The 21,133-nt window shown below is 53.1% G+C and overlaps 1 protein-coding gene across 3 annotated transcripts; it reads left to right on the top strand.

The window, feature by feature from the left end:
* The first annotated feature begins 1,973 nt into the window (after positions 1-1,973).
* Positions 1,974-10,453, top strand: LOC116579031 (ribonuclease P protein subunit p29). Of its 3 annotated transcripts, XM_032323804.1 has the most exons (8): positions 1,974-2,202; positions 4,459-4,511; positions 6,036-6,259; positions 6,935-7,012; positions 7,176-7,237; positions 8,549-8,711; positions 8,854-8,955; positions 9,917-10,453. In XM_032323804.1, exons 1-8 carry the CDS (start codon positions 2,196-2,198, stop codon positions 10,005-10,007), a joined length of 780 nt encoding a protein of 259 aa, XP_032179695.1. In that variant the 5' UTR covers positions 1,974-2,195; the 3' UTR covers positions 10,008-10,453. The 3 variants fall into 3 exon arrangements, with proteins under 3 accessions (XP_032179695.1, XP_032179697.1, XP_032179696.1); XM_032323806.1 differs by lacking the exon at positions 6,036-6,259; XM_032323805.1 differs by lacking the exon at positions 8,549-8,711 and having other exon boundaries at positions 1,976-2,202.
* The last annotated feature ends 10,680 nt before the right edge of the window (positions 10,454-21,133 follow it).

Raw genomic sequence — 21,133 nt, 5'->3', positions numbered from 1 at the left:
GGAAGTTTCACAGAGCCACTAGTGGGAAAACACATGTGTAACCATGTCTGAAAGTTTATCATTCACAGATATAAAAAGAAAAAAATAACAAAGCCTCATTTTCTCTGAATAAAATTTAGAAAATAGACAAAAGAAAAATCTCTTATAAGCTCACTAATGCAGCCATTAAAAACTTCCTCTATATTGTCTTTTCAATCCTGTTTGTGTATATTTAGTTTTGTGCTAATATTTTGTAAACCTTTTAAAAATTGTAACTTGTTTAATGGCTATGTGGTGTTCTACTATATTAAGTTTTATAAATGTACCATACAATAGTTCCCAAAACTAAATCACCTGGGGAAAAAGTTTTTTTTTAAATACAGATTCTTAGAACCCACATACTAAATAAGAATTTCCAGGGATGTTAAGGAATCTGAATTTTTGAGGCTTACCCTGTGATTGCAATGCATTTAATTAACCTTCTTAATTAATTAGCACATACTTCATTTATTTAATCCACTCTTGTTGATTATGGAGCAATTTCCAAGCTTTTTACTATTGTAAACAATAATCACAATAATACCAATATCTGTAAGGACAGGTACCAATCTTCATACACAGACATTTATTTTCCAAGGATACTAGAGTGGTTTGTTTGTTTTAAAAAAAAAAAAAAAAAACATTTAGTGATCATGGAATTGTAAAGTAACTGCAGTTTTCAGTGCTCACCCCACCACAAGCAGGGAACTCCATGGAAGACTGGCTGTCCTCCCAGCTGACTTGACTACTTCAGAAGGGGTCCACTGGGAGATAAAGAGTCCTAATAACCCTTTAAAAAGCAGCTCTCAGGAAGGGAGAGATCTGCCTCCTTCTGCTCGCAATAATCACAAAGTTTCTCTCAAAAGGGCCCCCTTGAGACTACAGCACTGAAGTTGGCTCTTACTATCTTCTGCTGTCTCATGCTGCTCTTTTAAAGTTAATATTTGGTAGTTCACATGGTATGGGTCCCCAAGAGCGGTTTCTCAAGCTTAGTCCCATAGACTCCTAACTATTCTCATTTATCTACAAGCGCAATACATTTAAATGTAATTCCATTTTTACGTTAATATACATACAAGGTTCACGTTCACCACGACAAGCCACATATAGCCACTGAATTCCAGAGCCTGCAGTCCTATGTCGATGATCAAAATGGCTCAAGGTCACCACCCAAAAACAATTAAATCAACGTTTCCCAAACTAGGATCTGTGGACATAAAACCTCAGGGTTCCTAGACAATTTCTGCTCCCTTAAAAGGACTTTCTACCTTACTGGAAGTTTGACCCACTGACTTAAAGTGGAGGGGCTATACTGCTCTCCTGACCCGCACTCCGCAGAAATGAAGGCTGCACTGTGCTGCACACCAGGTCACTTCGGAGACGTCTGCACTGGCCTCCCAGCCGCAATTCTTGACCTTTCCCCAGAACAATGGGCATCAGATCCTTGCCTTTTGACTTCCTGACAGAAACTAACATTCTGGGTCTCAAGAAAACGTTCAGACTATCAGGCCCAACCCACTCAGAGTGCTGGGAAAAGGGACGCTGGAGATGGGAAGTGCCTTAAGCGAGGTCACACAGCTAGTTTAGCAGCAGGACAAAACTAGAGCCTAAGCCGTCCATGCCAACTTCAGGGCCTCGGCTACTCTGTAGACACGGCTGATGGGCGACCCCATGGACCTCATTCCCACCATCTTTGTCCCACTTCCGTAGTCCCCTGATACCCAAAGTCCCCGGAGTCCTCTTCGGGTAGACTGGCCCCGCTCTACTCCAGCTCTTCACAAGCAGTCCACACGCCCGAACCACAACCCCGAGGTTTCTGGCCTTCCCGCGCCTACAGTACACGGGAGCTGAGAACGTCCCACGAAGCATAGACACCTTCAAGTCTAGCCGTGCCCATGGTGTAGCGGAGCCGCCACCCGGCGCATGCGCCACCGTAGGTCGGCGCGCGTCAGTGACGTCACAGAAGACGCCACCGCGCGCACGCGACTCCAGGTAAGAGTTGCAGCGTCTCAGTCTGGCGACTTAGCGTGGCGCGCGAGCTCGGGCACAATACCTCCCTCCAGCCCAAACTTTAACGAGAGTTTTGATGGCCGAGGGCTGCTGAGAAAAGTGAAGAGAGGTAAAGAGAGGGTCGCCCGCAGGAAACGTCATCAGAACGCACCGGAAGCGGCTGGAGGATGAAGAGTAAGCGAGGTTGATGGCCTGTGAGCCGGGGAGGGGTGGGATGTAAAGGGTCGGGAACTTGGTGCTGGTAGGTGGACCGGTTCGCAGCGGAGACCGACTGAAACTGCTAGGGGAATTGTCCCGCCTCGCATCAGGGAAACCGAGGCCCGGAGTCCCGTTGGCCTGGCTCAGTCTCTGCGCTGAAGTTTGATGTCAGAGCTGGCGGCAGGTCCCCTGGGGCCCGCTCAGTGTGCTAAAGGAGGGCAGAGGGCCTTGGGCCGACTTGGCCGCTGCCTGCCACCTGCTGACGGTGGTAAAGGCTCCGATCCTCTCTGCGACCTGGTTTCCCCTTCTGTGAGATGCTGATGGTGGTTCCTGCCCCGCCGGCTGTTCTGTGAACGTCCCTTGTCTGGTGTAAAGCGCTGGGAGCATACTGAGGAATGGTATAACTCCCCGGACTTTGGGAGTTGAGAGGAGAAGAGTTGTGCCTAGGGAGGAAGCAAGCGCCCAGGGCAGTTATAAGCAGGGGAGTGTAGACACCGTTAAAATTGGTCTTTGGACCAGTATGTTCCTTTCCACCACTGCCACTTCCTATCTCTGTAATCAAGTTATGGGTCTCAGCAAATCTGAGCTTCAGTTTTCTCATGTGCATTATAGGAGTAAAGATTGTTCAGAGAATATAATGCGATAAAATGTGTAGCTCTTAGCCAGGTGCATGTCAAGTAATGAGTGCTCAGTAACTGTTAGATGTGGATTGTTCCAGAAAAGACTTCCAAGTCTAATTGGAGCACCCGTGACAGGTGAAGCAAAGTCATTCCTGGGGTTGCTCTTTAGAAACAGATTTTAATGCCACTCTTGCATTTGAAGGAGAATCAGACTCTGTATATAATATAATAATATGATATGTATATAATATAATATACTGTGTATATTATATAATATAAACACTTTGGTTTGCTTGTCCAGATGTACTCAAGGAAGCACAAGCAAGCTGGGATGGAATTTACAGAGTGTCATGTGAACCAAATTTCTAGTCTTTTGACCCTTAAGCCAGGCCTTTGTCTTAAACTTACTACATTTACACCTGTACTCTATCCCCAGAACCATGTTTTTCTTAACACACATGAAGTAAGAAACAGACATGTGGAGTTTTTAGAGGTCGAAAGCACATTGATCTATATATATTTTGAGCTTGAAGAAAGACCTACTGTGTTTTATCAGTGTAGGACACCATCTATTGTATGATACACCCCAATTTCATAGATATTGCAATGCGAAAAGCCTTTTTTTTTTTTTTTTAAACATCTTACAGCCAACAAAATGTAATATTTGCAACCATCTGCGTCCTGGGAAGCTCTGTGATACAACGTTATTATGAGTTACTCAGACTTACAGAGCGACTGTTCAAGGCCCTAACCTGCGGTAGATTAAACCAGTCGACTCCTCGTGTGGTCTATTGACCTGCAGGAGCATCTGAAACTTGTTAGAGATGCAGGGTCTGAGGGCACCTGGGTAGCTCAGCAGGTTAACCCTATGCCTTCAGCTTAGGTCATGGTCCCAGGTTCCTGGGACGGAGCCCTGCATCAGATGCCCTGCTCAGTGGGGAGTTTCTTTCTCAGAAGTCCTACTCTGTGTGTTTGGGGGAGGGGGGGTCTGCTTCTCTTTCTCTCTCTGACTCTCACCTTTGCTTGTGTAGGCTTTCTCTTCTCTTTCTCTCAAGTGAATGAATTTTTTAAAAAGTCTTAAGAAAAAGAAAGAGTTGCTGGATCTGGGAGTAGGACCCAAGTATCTACATATAATAAGAACCTAGAGTTTCCTACATAAATTAATATTTGAGAAGCATTGTTTTATATTTCTTTCTAAAGATTTATTTATTTAATTGAGAGAGAGAGAGTGAGAGCACTCACAGGGGTGGGGAAGAAGGAGAGAGAGATTCTCAAGCAGACTTGCCTGGAATGCAGAACCAGACACGGGCTCAATCCCAGGACCCTGAGATCATGACTTGAGTTGAAATAAAGGGTTGGACACTCAACTAACTAAGCCACACAGGCATCCCGAGAAACACTGTTTGAAAGCACATTCTTGAAATTTAGGGTGGGTGACAAGAGGGTAGAATAAGAGGCATCCAGGAAAGCTTAGAAGTCTGTGCTCTCTGTAGCATTCCTGTCTTCTCCTACCTCTAAATAACCATAGTTAGTTTCATAGTTAGAAAAGTCATGAGTCTTATAGTCATGCCGAACCTGAATTGGTCATATCTTGTTTGTTTGAATCCCCCAGGTGTGATCTACCATGCCTTTTCTCAGAAAGAGGCCAAAGAGCTCGACGTTCAGGTACAGTACATGGCAGGAAGTCTGGGAGCAGCAGAGGTGATGACAAGGATGGCTCGATCCCCTCACACTGCTTTAGATGTCCTTCCCATGTCTTACTCCTCATCCTTCCAGTAGATGTGTTGGGCTCCGTTGAGATCTGCTGTTCTGATGGCCTGTTTCCAGGTGCTGGCCTCTTTTTCCCTTGTTTGGTTAACTGGGACCTCTTGATCCTGTGTCCTCTCCCACTGTGTAGGGGATACTGGCTATGCCCACCTGATGAGCACTGTTATTTGGCTTTGTCACTGTGCCCCCTTCACTCTTGAAGAGGGCAGGCGGTCACATTTCTTAAGTGGCATTTCTGTTATATCTGGATGCTGCCAACATGCTTTGTCAGTTTGGCAGAAGCTCCACTGGGGACTGAAAGACTGATACACTTTTATTTGGTTTCTTCATGAAGAAGGCCACTTAGATATTTAAAAAAAGTAAGTAATTGCCATGTCATGGTAATAATAATGGCGATAATGAATCTTTAGTTAGTATCTAAGGTGCAAAGTCGAAGCTGACTGCCCTCCTGACTGTGAGCTGCCTTGAAGGTCAAGTGTATCACATCATCTCTTCACCGCCTGCTTCTCCATAAGGGAGAGCGTGATTATTGACACATTAGCTTCCCAGGATATACAGCCTGCTTAGCGTAGCAGGGGGTCAGGAAATCCCCAGCCAAGAGGCAGGACCTGCATAGACAGTGCTGCCTGGGCTGTGGCCGACCTAGGACATGGGCAGCTGAATGAGGCGTAGACCAGTGGAACTCCCCACATGAAAGGCAGGGACATTTGAAGTTCTCTCAAGAATTTCACACTATTAGCGCAGTTCTTTTGCCCACATGTCCTAGGAGTCTGTGCTGAGTCACGGTCAAGTGCTGTTGTGCTCTTGGGAGAGAGTGAACCCAGGAGGCTGAGATGCATTGGTACTTCTTTCCCCAAGTGCTGCGGGAACAGACTTAGCGAGTAGCCATGACACATCCATGGGGTCAAACCCAAGTAAAGGGGATTGCCACTTGGGCACCATGTCATTCCTGCCCCCCAAGGTGTGGCCCACCCTGGGGCATCAGGTGGTACTGTTTCGCCAAGTGTTAGGATAATCCCTTCGAGGCCATAGCTTGCCTTCATCTGGTCGTGACTGAATAAGTATTGTTAGCATACGTTTCCACCCTGCCAAAGATCAGAGAAGCCTGTTCTTCCTAATGTGAAGGGTTTGGGGCTTTTTTCTTTGTAATCCCTTCACAATAACCTCAGATGTATAAGTAGGAAGTTGAATTTTGATGTGGTTGTTTTGTGCAAATTGGTGTCCGAATTGGTATTTGAGGGTGCCTTTCACATCTGGACAGCTGCGGGGAGCTCACCTTCAGCAGATGAGAAGCTGTGTGGGGCTCAGTCGGGAGATAGATGGGTCAGGGAAGGCATCTCATCTGCGGTGTTGAGGAGGGCCTGGGGTCTGCGGCTGCCCCCACCAGAACAGTGGGCGCTGTGCCGCCCTGTCCCCATGCAGCTTCCAGGAGCCCAGCAGGCCGAGGCCTTCGTGAGGGCCTTCCTGAAGCGCAGCACACCCCACATGAGCCAGCAAGCCCGCGAGGACCAGCTGCAACGCAAGGCTGTGGTCCTGGAGTACGCCACTCGCCGGAAGCGCAAGGAGAAGAGAAAGAAATCCAAGGGCCTCTCTGCCAGGCAGAGGAGGGAGCTGCACCTCTTTGACATTAAGCCAGAGCAGCAGAGGTATGCCAGGGCTTTCCTGCCTTTCTCCCAAAGGCAGCTTCCTCCTCCTGGAGTGGGTGTGGCTTTGGGAGACCCAGTTCCCCTGAAGCTAAGAGAGCTTCTCCCACTGCCGCCACAAGGGGGCAGCCTCCCTTTACCAACTCAGGCTGGGTTTGCACTTGGCTTTCACAGCAAGGCACAGCCAGGGTCTTGCTGTTTGTCTGTCTGTGCCTTGCTGTGAAAGCCAAGTACAAACCTAGCCTGAATTGCTCCTCAGGGAGCAGTGGTGCAGCAAGACTTAAGTTTAGCTCGTGAAAAGCCATCCAGATAAGCACACCCCGCCCCCCGGGCTGGTGTGGCAGAGACTCGGGCGGTGCTGCCCTGGGAGCACCCGGCTGCTCCCATCTGTGCAGGGTGTCCCGTGGTGTGAGGGGTCTGCTGGAGTGTCGGCCATCCAGGCTGCATGTAGCCAGCAGGAAGGATGTAGGGGTACCAGCAGGGTTCTAGCAGCGGAAACAGGTTCAGGAGAGGGACAAAGTTGTCTGTCAGATTATCTGCTGTGGAACTAGGATCTGCACCAGTTCCCCATGACCCAGGTAGGAGTCCTTGGCATCAGGCTGAGCTCTGTGCCCTATTGAGCCCACAATCCCAAGCTCAGGTTGCCTAACTCTTTACTTCTTTCTACCTTTGCCACAGATACAGTCTTTTTCTCCCTCTACATGAACTCTGGAAGCAGTACATCCGGGACCTGTGCGGTGGTCTCAAGCCAGACACGTGAGTTGCATGCCTGCAGTCCTGCCCTTGGGGGCAGAACCCAAGGCTTACGATGACTGTGAATGCAGCCTTCGGAGCCAGCTGGCTGCAGAAGTTCGTAGACCTGTGTGCCCCTTCAGAACTCTCGCTCATGGTGAACACAGGCCTTCTGCTTACCTTCTAGGCAGCCGCACGTGATCCAGACCAAGCTGTTGAAGGCGGATCTTCACGGGGCTCTCGTTTCAGGTACCTCGCCTATGAGCCCACGGTCCCCCGAACACCCACAGCATCACTCAGCAGCGCGGCTCTGTGCCACAGGGCTAGACACACTCTTGTCACGTGGACGTTTCCAGATCACCAGCGTTGAGGGTGGGAGACGACTAGCTACCCGAGCCAGTTCTGGCCACTTTCTGGATACATTCTAAATGGCTTGTGTGCCTTTCCACACGGGGACCCCTGCTGCTCTCCCACGGGGCACAGCAGCTCCTGACACCTGTCCCCAGCCCTGAGCGGAGAGTCCCTTTCACCCATTTCCCCCGCTCAGTCTCAGCTGCGGACTCCCAGCTCCCAGTGTCCTGTCCGGGGCAGACCGTCCCCTGAGCTTCGTCATTCATCCAGCCGCCCTGCACACAGCTGCCCCCCGTCCAGCAGGCCTCACGACCCGTCCATACCCAGAACAACTCCGGCCTGCTCACATCAGCCCCTGCCCTGGTGTTCCCAGCTCCGATCACGGTACCAGTGTTTACCCTGGTTGTTCACCCAAAACCTGGGCGGTAACACCTTTCTTCTTCCCTGATCCCTCAGCACCATACATCCGCACGTCCTAGCTCCCAAATCCAAGCCACCGCCATCGCCCCTGAATTCCGGTAGAAGCTGCCTAGCCCTCTCCCTGCTGGCACACTGCTTCTCCCCAACCAGGCAGCCGGAGGGAAGGTTTTAGACCAGAACTCGGGCCATGTTTGTCTTATGCTTCCTTACCTAGGTCTAAAAGGACCCTCTCGCTCTACTGAGCACCAGGTCTAACCACATCGGCCTGCTTTCTGCTTCTCACACACTAGGCTTGGCCCCTCATCGGGCCTTTGTTGTTGTTCCTTCCCTCTGCCCAGAGTTCTGTGTGTCACAGACTGATTGCTTCTCAGTATTCAGGTCCCTACTCACACATCACTTCCCCCCAGGGCCTACCATCACGAACAGTGAACCTTCTCTCCATGACCTTGTGTATTTCTTCATAGCAGTTACCACGATCAGAAAATGCAGTTGTCTGGTGTGGCACATATTCCCTCCTACCTTTAGAACATCAGCTTCTTGAGAGCAGAACCGAGAAGAGTCTTAATCACTCTCACCCCCAGCACTGATCTCGGACGGTGCCAGGCACGTGGCAGGTGCTTGGTGACTTGTCTAGAGGCTACATGGGGACATGGGTCATGAGAGCCAAGGGGCCAGCTGCCTGTGGTGGCAGTTCGCCTCAGTCACTGCTTCATCGCCTGTAGCAAGATCCCATTCTGGCCAGAGTTTGGTGGGTCGTGGGAAGGATGTGATGCGCTGGTGTTCCTTCAGATCCCATCGCTGAGACTTGGGCCCATCCCAGCAACCTGTGGATCTTGGTGGTGCTGGACACACATGTGACCTCTTGGCTCCAGAGTCCTTCCCAAGACCCCTGTGGCTGCAGACCCCCCAAAGGACATCTTGTCAGAACAGCCCAAACGCTCCAGAGCCATAGGCAAGGGATCGGGACCCCAGACTCATTCAGCTTGGTCCCTGTCCAGCTGAGGAGCCCCCCACTCCCCACCACCCCCACCTAGCTGATTGTGGCTGCCCAGCACCCCCGAGGCTGAGGCCTTGAATGCCCTTTTCCTTTGCAGTCACAAAGTCCAAATGCCCGTCCTATGTGGGTGTTACAGGAATTCTTCTACAGGAAACAAAGCACGTTTTCAAAATCCTCACCAAAGAAGACCGCCTGAAAGGTACGGAACTGTCTCAGGGTGTGTGGCCTGTGGCCTCCCCAGCTTCATCGGCCCTTTCCTCTTGGCTTCAGTGGGTCCATTTGGCCTCTCTGGTCAGCACAGATTGCAGATCCCTGCTGACCCTGCATCCCATGCCTGCTGAGAGCGCCGCCTGCCCTCACGGCTCTCCCCAGGGCATCTGGAGCCCAGCCAGCAGCCGCAGCCAGATGGGACCGGAGAGAGGGCTGCTGGGCTGCACTTCCAGATATGAGGGTCTGTTTCCATGACTGAGACCCTCCCCTGCCCCAACCTGCTGCCCTGCACCAAGGGGTGGAGCTATGCAGACCCTGAGGGGAGCTAGCTTAGTGCTTGTCCCTGGGGTTCCAGGATCTGGCCCTTTCTGGTAACTCTGGGTTCCAGGAAATCAGTGCAGCCTCCTTTGCTGGGTGTGCCAGAGCTCCTTGTTCTGGCAAAGAAGAGCATAAGCACCTGGGCTCTTGAGATTCTGAGATTGCAAAACCACAATGGGAGGTTTTTGTTCCTTTATTTTGGAGGTATTTTTGTGGTTTTTTGTTGTTGTTTTCTCTCTCTCTGCTTCCTTCTGTTTCCTTGTATGTTCTTGTCTCATTTTCATTTTAAACCTCAGAAAGTGGTGTCTGGGTGCCCTCACGCACAGCATAAAGCCGTGAGTTAGTCTAAAAACCATGCTGGGAGACCTGTTTTTCGGCACTTTTTCTGGGAGTTTGGCTTAGAGTCTTTGACCCTAAAAATTAGTGTTGAGTTTTATTTAAAATCTGAATAAATCGGTCTTATGGCAGAAAAATGCCCTGTCGTCCTGTGCTGCTGAGCTTTGCAGACTCTCCGTTCCTTACTAGCTTATGTTCTAATGCAGACATTTTAGGAAGGTCTTGTGCTTTAGCGTGAGCTTAACCGTCAGGATTTTTTTTTTGCTTTGTCCTTTTTCTCCTGTTTTATTTTTCAGTTATCCCCAAGCTAAACTCTGTGTTCGCAGTGGAAATCGATGGCTTCATCTCCTACATTTATGGAAGCAAATTCCAGCTTCGGTCAAGTGAGCGATCTGCCAAGAAATTCAAAGCAAAGGGAACAGCTGACCTGTAGCTCTCTGCTGCGGAGACGGCTGTTTGGGACCCCAAAGACCGGGGACACCTGTGTGCCCGCCTTTCAGCAGAGACACGGCTGGGCTGGTTCTGGTTCTAGATCACCCCCAGCCCGTTAACACCGGAGTTAATAATAGTTTCATCATCCGGGAAGAAATGCGCCTAACTGAGCAAAGTCAGGGAACGGAGGAGTGTCTGTTTCTAGGTGACGACCGGTGTGCATTGCTCCCACTGAGGAAGTCGCTGCCTTCCCCGTGAAGTGGCTCATTATTCCGCCCATCCGAATGTGCCACACCAGGCACAGCCTGATGCTACGGTTCCCTAATCCACCTGCTCCTGCCCACCCCCCTGTAGGGAAATGGTGGCCAACGTGTAAATATACAACTGCTTCCAGAACCATTGGTGCCACTTGGCTTATGAAATGTTTTTCATGGCTTAGACTCAAGTTTCTCTGTAAATGGCTGTTTCATTAGTAGCCTTCTCTCCCCGCTTACCCGAGGACACTTGACAAGAACACTCACCTGCCATGACGCTGCCACTGTGCCCGCCTGTTTCCAGGATGCCCTGTTGTCCCCACAGCCCACCTTGGGTCACTGGGTCCTATGCCCTGAGGACTGTGCCCCTGAGGGCCCAGGCCAGACGGGATACTGGCTCTCGGTGAGCGTCCTAATAAGGCCACACCAGCTGCTCCCCAGAACAAGGCTGAGGCCTCCGGCGGTGGACCAGGGCTGGCCACGTCCCCACAGCTGTGGTACAGGGCTGGTTGTGGAGGGTGCTTGGTAGCCTGCAGTCCAGGCTCCTACCTCCACTGCCCCAGTAGAGCTGTAGCCTTGGAGGTGTAGGCCTGTGGGAGACAGCTACGTAAGCCTCACTTGTTGGTCTCATGCACTGGAGGAACCAGAGAGGCCCACAGAGCAGCAGAGTGGTGACTGCCTGAGGACGGGACTCAGGAGCCGCAAGGCCATTTCACATCAGCCCAGGCACCCACTGTTCTCCAAAAAGTGAGTGGGCCCATGGGCCCTTTACATTCCCCGGTACCGACTCCGTGTGGGGGACCGGGCCTTCCTGCAGGGACAGAGGACAGGCCAGAGCCCCTCCAGGGGAAGAAAAGGACGAAGCACTTGGAGGGGGAAGCGTTAGCTACGTTAGCTGGGGCTGCCCCAACCAAACTGCAGACGGGCAGTGTAAACAGAACATCCTTCCCCACCGCTGCAGAGGCTGCAAGTCCGAGTTTAAGGTGCCCTCCTGGCTGGGGTCTGGTGAGAGCCTTCTCCTTGGCCCCTTCTTGCTGTGTCCTCCTGTGGCCTTCCTCAGTGCACACCTGCAGGGAAGGATAGCCATCTGGTGTCTCTTCCTCCTCTGATTGGGACACCCGTCCTGTAGGTTAGGGTTCCACTGTATGACTTCATTTCACTGTAATTGCCCCCTTAAAGGTTCTGTTTCTCAGTGCGGTTACACTGGGGATGAGGGCTCTGACAGAATTTGTGGGGACATGATTCAGTCCAGAACAGTGGTGGAGCTGCCCACCCAGAACAGGAGCCCCTAGCAGAGCCCCTCAGAAAGGCTGCAGTAGCCAGCCTGGCTCCCGTCCTCAGACACTGGCCTGGCCGGCCTGCAGCCCTGACTAGGTTGCTGGCGCCACTAGCCGGTTCAGCTGGTCCAGCTGCTGGGCCCTGAGCTCCCCTCAACACTGGGTCCCCTGCCTGGCTCAGACAGGAGCTTAGGTCCAGCGGCCTCTCCACTGCCGGCTTCCCTCGCTTCTGCAAACCACTGAGCTCCTCCGTCACCCTCCCTTCAGGCACAGGGACAGTGGTGGGGGAGGAGACGCACCCACGGGGCGGGGTGGACAGGGAGGCTCCCTGGAGGAGGGGGCTCGATCCAGGCTGCTGTGGGATGTGAAGAGGAACACTGAGGCTCAGGACCAGGCTGGCAGAGCAGTCATGGAGACCCCAGGACAACGCCTGCCCGTGAGACTCAGGACCAGCAGGAAGGAAGGTGGGAGCGGGTGGCAGAGCTCTGGCTACTGATCCCAAACCCATAGGAGGTGCTTCAGCTCCTGCCTGGTTCCGTGGGAGGGGAGAGGTGCTAGAGAAGTTGTAAGCCCCTGGGACGGGGCAAGGTGGGGAATCCTGCTGACCCGTTCACCCAGTCCTGACACACTTGGGGGCCTCCGTGTCACCAGCGGGCAAGTGGGGCCATGAGACCAGATGAGGGTTTCCTGAAGGGGGATCCTGGGACTTCCAGCACATGCATCAGTGTCACCAGGACACCCGTTCGAAGCAGCCAGCTCCTGGGCTGCTGTCAGACTCCAGGGGCCTAGACGACTTCGTGGGTCTGTCAGACCCCAGCTGGCTCCTCCGGTCACTGAAGTGTGAGGATCGTGGATGCCAGATGGTGGCGCAAGTGTCTTCCAGCTCTGACACCTGGACTGTGATTTGAGATTTGGGACTCTCGGGATGGGGTTTTCCGGATGCTGGAAAAGATTTTCAGTGACAGATCTCTCAGGTTCTGAAGAGTAAACATGAACATTCCCCCAAAAAGCCATAAATTATGGTAAAAAGCTGTCTTTCTGGACAATGGCTTTCGTTTTAATTTAGTTTGCATTTCTTAGCTATAATGTCTAATTAAGACATCTGTTAAATGTCTATAATATTAATTTGATGGGGGGTTCTAATAGAACTGTATTGGAATTGTCCATTTAATTAACCTCGTGGGCCTTTAATGGATGTCTTAAATAGACATCATTAACAAGAGTGCTAGACAAATTAAAATTAGAGTCAATAACATTCTTGGTAATTTTTCCTGAGCTGTGAAGGACGAGTGTTGCTAAGTAGACGGACGCAAAGACGGGCTGCACAGAGGAGTGTGGGGGCTGGTGTCCCCAGCAGGGCTCCAGCACGGACGAGGCCCCAGGTCGGGCTCAGCCGTTCTGTGTCCTGGCCTCCCCTTCGTGCACCTCCCACACACGGCGCTTGCTGAGCTGTCAGATCGAGCTCTGATGAGGAGAAGGTAGCGAGGGAGGAAGAGGGACCCAAATCCCAGGTCTCTGCATGGCTCGCATTGAGATGGAACAGACATGAGACAGGACAGACCAGGATGGGGCAGGCTGGGCTGGGCTGGGGGGTGGAGTGCGGTAGGAGGGGAGGAGGTGGCCCATTTCCCCCACCACTCCGCGGAGCAGTCTCCCTCGGGTGAACTACACTCCCAAACCCAGGGCTGGGTTCCCCATCTCCACATCCCAGGTGGCCTCTCAGGGCGGCTGACCGTTAACCACTGCCTCCCTCCTGAGGCACTTGTGTCCCCACACTCCCTGACAGTCCCCCACCTCCTGGCCACTCCCTCTCTGTCCTTTCATGGAACCTCCTCCTCCTCCTCCGAGCTTCTAAATGTTGGAACGCCCTGATCTCTGTCCTTGGACTCCTCACCTTTCCCCTCAGCTGGTCCCACCCACAACCCCCAACACACCTGACTCAGAAGATCCTGTTGGCAGCCCTGCTTCTCCCCAACCCCACTGCCGAATCTGGAGCTTTATCGTCGGCCTCCCCATAATTCCAGTGGGAGCTCCTTTGAGCTCACGGTGGCTCTGTTTTGATGGCTGATGTGTCCCCAGTGATCTAGAAGCACTCGCTGACCTGGAATGGGTGCTCAGTGAACATTCGCCGGAGGAGTGGAAACCACGGCTGGTTGACCAAACCCCTGGGAGTGTAATGGGCTCCTGACCTGAAGAGGCTGGGCAAGAATCAAGGACTCTCTCCCACGAGGACGCTCCCCTTCGACCGCCATCTCAGTGAACAGCCTCTGTCTCTCCATTTAGGTCAGAAACGCAGGAGGCCTCCTACCCCCTGCCTGCTGTTGGCGCCTGCCCCCATCCGGTCTCTCAGGAAGTGCTGGTGGCTCTCCCTTGTCTTCCCTGCGCCCGCTCTCACCCCCCCTCCCACCACCCCTCATGGCCTCCCTGCCTCCACATGTGGCCCCACACAGCTCAGGTGACCGTTGGGAAGCAGGACTCAGATCATGTCACTCTTCTGCTCAAAACCTACAAGTGACTTCCCAGTACACTTAGAACTAAACCCAGTGTCTGACCAGGGTCATCAAGGGCCCCCCAGGACCTAAGCCCAGCCTGCCTCTCCCAGCTCCCCAGTGTCCTGCCCCCGTGCCTTCTCCACAGCTCTGTCCCACTCAGACCACTCGCACCTTCCCGGGACCTGTGAGCACAAGGCAGCCCCCTCCTCTGCACTCAGCTCTGCACCGCTGGCCAGCCTCCCTCTCAGCGGTCCCCCAGCGGTCCCTTAGCATGTGACCTCATTTCACATTGGACACAGCGCCTGTCAGTAACCTTCCCTGCTGGGTCATTGTTTTCTTCCAGCAGAACGTACGCGTCATGAACTCCAAGACTTGGCCTGGCTCGTCCACCCCTGCAACCCTTGTCCCTCAGTGCCCTTTAGAGCACTGCCCTCCATGTAGTAAGTGTTCCATTAAATACTTCTAGTCTGAGAGCGAGCCGAGGGTGTGGCCCTAATGGTAGCTAAGGGTGGCCACACCCAGCCATGGTGACCCCCATCTGGCCCCTACAGAAGCCTTCCCCCACTGTGGCTTTCCACAGCAGAACAGCACCGCGTCCTGTGACCCCCAGGCCACCCCAGCCTTTCAGGCAGGTAGGCGCCCCAGACAGCAGCAGTGCCTGGACACCGTGTGGGTCCTTCTCGCATCCCAGCCAGGTGAGAGCTTACACACTGCGGGCAGCTGTGACCTGCAGCAGGCGTGGCAAAGCCCCTCTGTCATCTCCAACTTTACCCACTGGACCCAAGGTGCAGGGGGAGGCAGGCGGGGCTGGTGCTGGGCAACCCGGCCTGGAGTCCCTGAGTTCAATCAGGAACCTGGCACTCAGGAAACCCAAGTTCAAAGTCAAATTACTCTTGACTTTCATTTTCAACCACAAGGGACAAGGCTGAGTGTGGAGTTTACAATAGATTCATTGAATCTGCAGGAATTAAACTGCAGCCCCTGTCAGGAGGGGGGGAGGGAGCTGCGGGTGCCTTCCCCTCTGTTCCAGGGACATCCGCCTTGTGGTGGCTGAGAAGGAGAAGCACCCCTAGTTGCTCTTCATCTCCCTGGAAGGGGTGTGAGCAGAACGCAGTTCCTAGTTAAACTGCCGCTAACCAGTGCTGTGCTGGCCCGGGGCTGGGGGCTGGGAGCACGAGCACCTCACTGGCGGATAGCTCGTCGGGCTGTAGTTTAGGGTTCGTGACCTTGCTGTGTGTGTTACACTTGGATTAAAACTGTGCTTGTCAATGACCCGCTGAGTCCGCGGTGTGGCTGCTTCCTCACATCCGAAAGGGAAGCGTCTCTCTGTGCTGGTGTGTTGTTCCCGATGGCCATGCCCGTTACCCTCATGACTCTTGCCTGAGAATCAGGGGTTTCTAGCAAGGAAACCCAAAGTGCTCACTGGGGCGTTATGCCCTGAAATTCACCCTCTTAACATCTCCCACCTCTCTCCCCTGGACCTCCAGGGACTATGACGTCAGCAATCCTGTCACAAAGGAGTGGTTGCCACAGACCTGGTCCGCAGGAGGCTCTCAATGAGTGCTGGTAACGGCGGCCATGAGGGGTGTGGGCTGGGCTGGGGAGGGACACAGTGCCCATGTCAAGGGAACCTGACGGGTCTGGAGGTAGAGCAGGCTTCCCTTGGGAAGTGACTTTAAGATGAGGCCAGAGAGCTGAGTGGGCTTCAGGCAGGAAAGGAACCCCCTGCAGAGGAACCTGAGGTAGGAAGTAGGGCCTGGAGTGGACAGCAGGGACTGGCAGCTAGTGCCTGGGGCACTGGGCAGGGTGACAGAAGCCAGGGCAGAGAGGGGCCAGAGTGAGGGCTGGAGACCAGTAAGGAGGCTGAGGGTTGTGAGGGCCATCTGTGGCCTGACCCACGTTGACGGCTTCAGGGATACACAGAAACGGGTTTAAGCGGTGCATATACCACCCCACGAATAAGATCTTAGGTTCACATGCCTCCACAGGTCTGCACCTGACCATCCACTCACAGCCACGTGGCCTGTGAGGTTGGAGTCCAGCTGGGTGAGCAGAGATCGACCCCAGCCTGCCAGGCTGATAAACAGAGGGGGTGAGAGCAAGACCAGCAGGGCCTAGGAGGTAGGGGAAGCCACTGAGGTCTTCTCCGAGAAAAGAAGAGGGGACAGGTGGGCAGATCGGCAGGTAAGGAAGGAAGAAGGAGCCCTGGGTCAGAAATGAGGAAGATGGCAGAGCTGAGCCAGGGATGGGGAGTGGTGTGGGCACATCCCTAGGACGTCCTTAACTGGCTTGGCTCTGTGACCTTAGGCAAGCCACCTCCCAGTGTCTCAGTGTCCTCATCTGTTAAATTTAAGTCTCCTGAATAAAGCAAAAGGAGCAAGGTTTACCGTGTGGTCTCATCTGAAAACTCGGAGTTCAACAGTGTCCCGTCTCATCTTCCAAACACACAGGACCTGTCGCTTGTCAAAGCTGTCCCCTCCAAGCCCACACTCTTGGTGGAGCCTTGGAATATCCCCCCAAGAAGTCAGCCCTACTGGCCTGTGTGCTGACCAAGATCCCCCATTCCAGGATCACCCAGCCAAGGTGTGGCTAGGCCCCCTCCCCAAATCAGAACCCATAGGGCACCCTTTCCCTCTGAATTTCAAGCCCCACTGTCTTCCAGGGTGAGGAAAGGTCTCTGGTTTGCAAGACAGGACCCCTGCCAGCTGCTGGCTCCTAGCGGTGCTTGCTGCGGAATTTAAAGACGGCAATAACTATTGAACATTCTATTACGTGGCTGCCTAATTAATGTAAATGAGAGTTACTGTCCGCTCACAGAGGCTGATGCTTCTCTGAGGAGGCCCTGCCAGCCTCCCGGGTCCCATTCCAGGGCCATTTATGGGGGCAGCCCCATTCTGGCTTGGTTGAGTTACAGGTAAGTCACGGCCCTAAATAATGAAGACAGAGTGCTCATGGGCCCCGGGAGTCAGGCGGCTCGGGCTCCAGTCCCCGAACCAGAGACACTCCCTCCCAGCTGCTTTCCTCAGACCCAAAGGTTCAGCTGTGCCCTGAAGCCCAACGGGCAAGAGACACTCGGCCTTCTGGCAGGGAGGCCCAGGAGCCTGTGCCCTAGTCTCTGCACTTAATACAGTCCTCTGAGGCCTGTAGGGCCAGGCCTCCTTCCTCCAGACTGCCCCCCGCCCCCATCCTGGAGCTGCAGGCCAGGTTTGCTGGGACCAGTCAGGTTTAGCACAGTCCCAGGCAAATCGGGACCATTGGCCATCCTACTCCAGCCCTGCTAGGATGCTCTCTCTGGATCAATATCCAGCAACTTTTAGCTCCTGGGGGGACAAGGATCGCACTGAAGGCCGCCTTCTCTGAGAGGCCTTCCCAGGCAGCCTGTCTTAGTCAGTCCCCTCCCTGCTACTCACCCCTGGCCACATAGTAGAACCCTGTAGCAAGTTTTTCAAATAGTACCAAAGCTCAGAGCTCATCCCCTAAAATTACACCAGAATCCCTGGGTGCGGGAACCAGGTATCTGTAGGTTTTTACTCAGTGGTAGAAAAATCTGTGTTCAATTCCCAGCTCAAACACTGCATGGGCCTGGGCAAGTCACTTGGCCTCTGGGAGTCCGGGCTTCCTTGTTGAAAATAGGAATATCTATCCCATGTAGAAAGAAGCCAAGAGGGCCAGGCACAGAGTAAGTCTCATTAGGTTATGCTATGTCCTGGCTCTTTCTGTTGCTGAATGGTTGGTTCCTGAGCTCCAAGAGCCAGCCTGAGAGCTTGAGCTTTGCCATCTAGGGTGCCTTGTCACGGCAGAAATGTAGCCCCAATATTCAAGGCTGGGCAGGGGCCTCTCCACCCAGAGCCCAGATACCAGGTACCCACATTTGCCATACCCTTTTGTACTACGCAGTAAACACATGGCTGTCTCCCCACCAGGAGTCTGAGAAAACCACCCCAGAGTCCAGGGCTCAGCACAAAGGCGGGCTCAGCATCAGCATTTAGAGAATGAGCAAGTGAATCAGCAAGCGTGCCCACAGCTGGTGTGGTCATTTTGGGGCCACCTCTGTGGCAGGACTGTGCTTCTGAGAGGTGTCTCTTGACACCCTTACCAATTGGCCCATCCACAGGCTGGAGCCCTTCCCAGCATGCCTTGCAGAGGGTGCATGGGGCTGTTTCCTAAAAGTCATTTCCAAACAACCCGAATGAGTCTTTCAATCAATATAGCCCGTGGTGATCAGTGCTCTCTCTCTCTTCACGAAGTAGAAGAGCCTGTAGGATAAAGTACCAAAGCGAATTACACATACCTCTGGTCATTTTATTGCCTCACGTTTTCCTTCAGCTCTCTGTAGAAATGGGCCTCTCTGGACACAAGGAGTACCAGATTGGGTCTAAGCTAGGGAGCTCTACACCAGCACCTGACAGAAGAGATGATGACGGCTATATGCATAAGGAAACAGTGCTGGGAGGAGTGGGGGCCTGTCCAAGGTGTCACAGATGGTCAGGTGCAGAGCTGGATGCCACCCTAGGCTTCTTCTTCCATTGCCCACTCCCGATTTGTCCCCCCTCTGCAGAAGCCCATGATCTTCTCTGGCTCAGGAGCACTGTGGTGTGTATTTTTCTCCAGTATGGTCAGAGCTGTCACACCAAGAGACACTGATTTTGTCTATGGAGCATCTGTTGGGACTACTTTGGTTGCAAGTAACATAAATCCCAGTATAAACTGGTGAAGGGGGCACTTATTGGCCCCCCATAATTGAAAAGTCAGAGTAGAACTGCCTTCAGGAATGGCTTGATCTAGAGGATGAACGTCTTTAGGACCTCTTCTCTCTGGCTGTATCTTTGCTCTGTGCTGCCTCCTTGCTCAGACAGGCTCTCCCTTCACAACAGCAAGGTGCGTGTTCAATGCTCACACTCTCTCAGTCTAGCTGAAATCTAGTTGGAAGGAAGAACATGTTTCTTCCTGGTACCCTTCCTCCCCTCCTAGAATTCCTTCACCCTCATTTGGCCATCTGATCAGACTCTGGCTCAGACATCCGAGGGGCAGATTGGCCAGGCCTGAATCACATGCTCCTGCCCCGACAACATGTGGATTAACTGGGGGAAAGAGATTGCTCCTCCAAAGGCACCAAGGTGCTGTCTTTAAAAGAAGGGAGGATGGATAATGCTGGCGTAATAAGGAGGGAAGAGGTGCCATGTAGCAGAGGGTTCATGGGATGGACTGATGTCATGGCAACTCACCCCAGCTGGACCCACACTTCCCAGCACACTCTCCCAAGCCCTGTTCCCAGTTAGCCCGGGTGGGCCCTTAGGGAACCTTGCCCTGATTTGGGAGGCAGAAGTGTGCCAGCAGCGGGTCCTTCTCAGGGTCCTGGAGGTCGGTGCATGTTTCCAGGTGCTGATGCTGCTCACATTCAGCAGATCTGCTGGGTCATGGGACGGATGCGGGCAGCAGCCTGGCCCACAACACCTCCAGCTGCGGCTGTGACCGCCTTCAGCTTCTCTGGCCCTGGGCCATGAAGAAGAGCGCCAGCATCTCCTGGAGGACACCCTCATGGGTGAAATGGGAGGCTGGGAGCCCAGGAGGGGCTGATGCAGAGCCAGCCTCTCAGGTCCCGGCTGTCCTTGTGTCCTCCACTTCCCATCCCTCCTTCCCTCCCTATCTCCTGCCCCTCAGGCTGCAGGTTCCAGGCCCTGGCAGAGAAGCAGAGTCTGCGTGTATGCTCTTTAACCAGCTCCCACATGTGGTAAGTTCAAATCTCTATAACGAATCCTTAAGGACACAAAATCTCCTAGTGGCTCTGCTCGTCTGATGGAATCCTGACGGAAACAGTCATTGAGCTGCCTGCTCTGAAACGTCCTGGTGAGCACAGGCAGGACACATAGACCAATGGCAGGAGTGGCCTTGCTCCCCCTGCTGTCGGGACTCCCAGGGTCACCCCAAGTGCCGTCAGGGGGTCGACGTCAGCCAAGCTCCCATGTGCATTTTGAAACTAGCTTTCATCCTATCGAAGCCTGGAGTAGAGTCACCCTCTTTGGGACACAGATCATGTGGGCTAAGACCATCTTCCCCACAGCTCCCTCTCTGGCTTCTTCTGACAATACCCTCACCATGTGTATCTCACTAGTGACAGGTGCACTCACAGGCCGCCGGGGCCTCCATGTTGCCTGGCCAGCCTCCGTGCCCCATCCCAACAACTGCTCTGGGCCCAGCACGGTCATCCTGCTCGCCTGGCCAGACACTGGTGTAGAGAGGGGCATGGGGGCCCCATGCCAGACCATGAGAGCTGTTGTTCTGATTGTCTGTGCTATCTGCCCAGTATTTCCAGTTCCCCCCCACTTTGGGCAGTGAAATATTTATTTCCTGGTCTCCTTGTAGTCAGGTGAGGCCATAAAACTAACCCAAGTCAATGAGTCATAAGCGGAAGCCATGTGTGTCATTCTAAGCCAGAGTGTTTGACTGTGAGTACGAGACCCTCCAACCTTCTTCCCTTGGGCACAATCACCAACAGCGTTCAAGACGGCAGCCGATGCCTCAGCCTGGGTTCCTGAGAGGGTTTGGAAACAGAGCCCCTTACTGACCTGCTATGGCCTGTAGCGTCAGTGAAAAGTAAAGCTTTGATGTTTAAAGTCCCTGAGATGTTGAGATTTTCTTGTTACAGCTGTGTAACCTCATTTATCCTGTTACAAAGTTTTACTGGTGGTAAGGGAGCAGTTTGTTCGTAGGAATGAAGCATAGAAAGACAGCCAGTCAGTCCCTTTTCCTCCTCTAGATGGTGCTGGACAGGGGAGGGAAGCTTGGAAATCAGCTGCAACCTTGAAACCAGGCCAGTCTGAGGGAAAGCTCGCACCCTGGGGACCCCGGGCAGAGGAACGGAGAGAAACAGGATCCTGGACGACAAGGCCAAACCCCTGAGTCAACAACCCAGCAGACTCTTCTACTTCTTAGCTTGCTGGGATGTGAAATAAAACTCCTTCTTGTCTAAGCCGACGTAGGTTCGAGTTTCTGCTACTTGTAGCTGAAATCATCTTAACCGATCAATGTAATGGACACATTTCTTCCTCAGGCAACTC

This window comes from Mustela erminea, chromosome 19 (genome assembly GCF_009829155.1).
Source record: "Mustela erminea isolate mMusErm1 chromosome 19, mMusErm1.Pri, whole genome shotgun sequence".
NCBI lineage: Eukaryota > Metazoa > Chordata > Mammalia > Carnivora > Mustelidae > Mustela > Mustela erminea.
Note: the sequence above shows the minus strand (reverse complement) of the source record. Positions and strands in the feature narration are given on the sequence as shown.

What these genes read in the sequence shown, in the direction of transcription:
- LOC116579031 (XM_032323804.1), top strand. An exon ending in TCACGGGGCTCTCGTTTCAG is followed by an intron (nt 7,238 to 8,548) that starts GTACCTCGCCTA and finishes GTGTTCCTTCAG; the next exon opens with ATCCCATCGCTGAGACTTGG. An exon ending in CAAACGCTCCAGAGCCATAG is followed by an intron (nt 8,712 to 8,853) that starts GCAAGGGATCGG and finishes TTTCCTTTGCAG; the next exon opens with TCACAAAGTCCAAATGCCCG.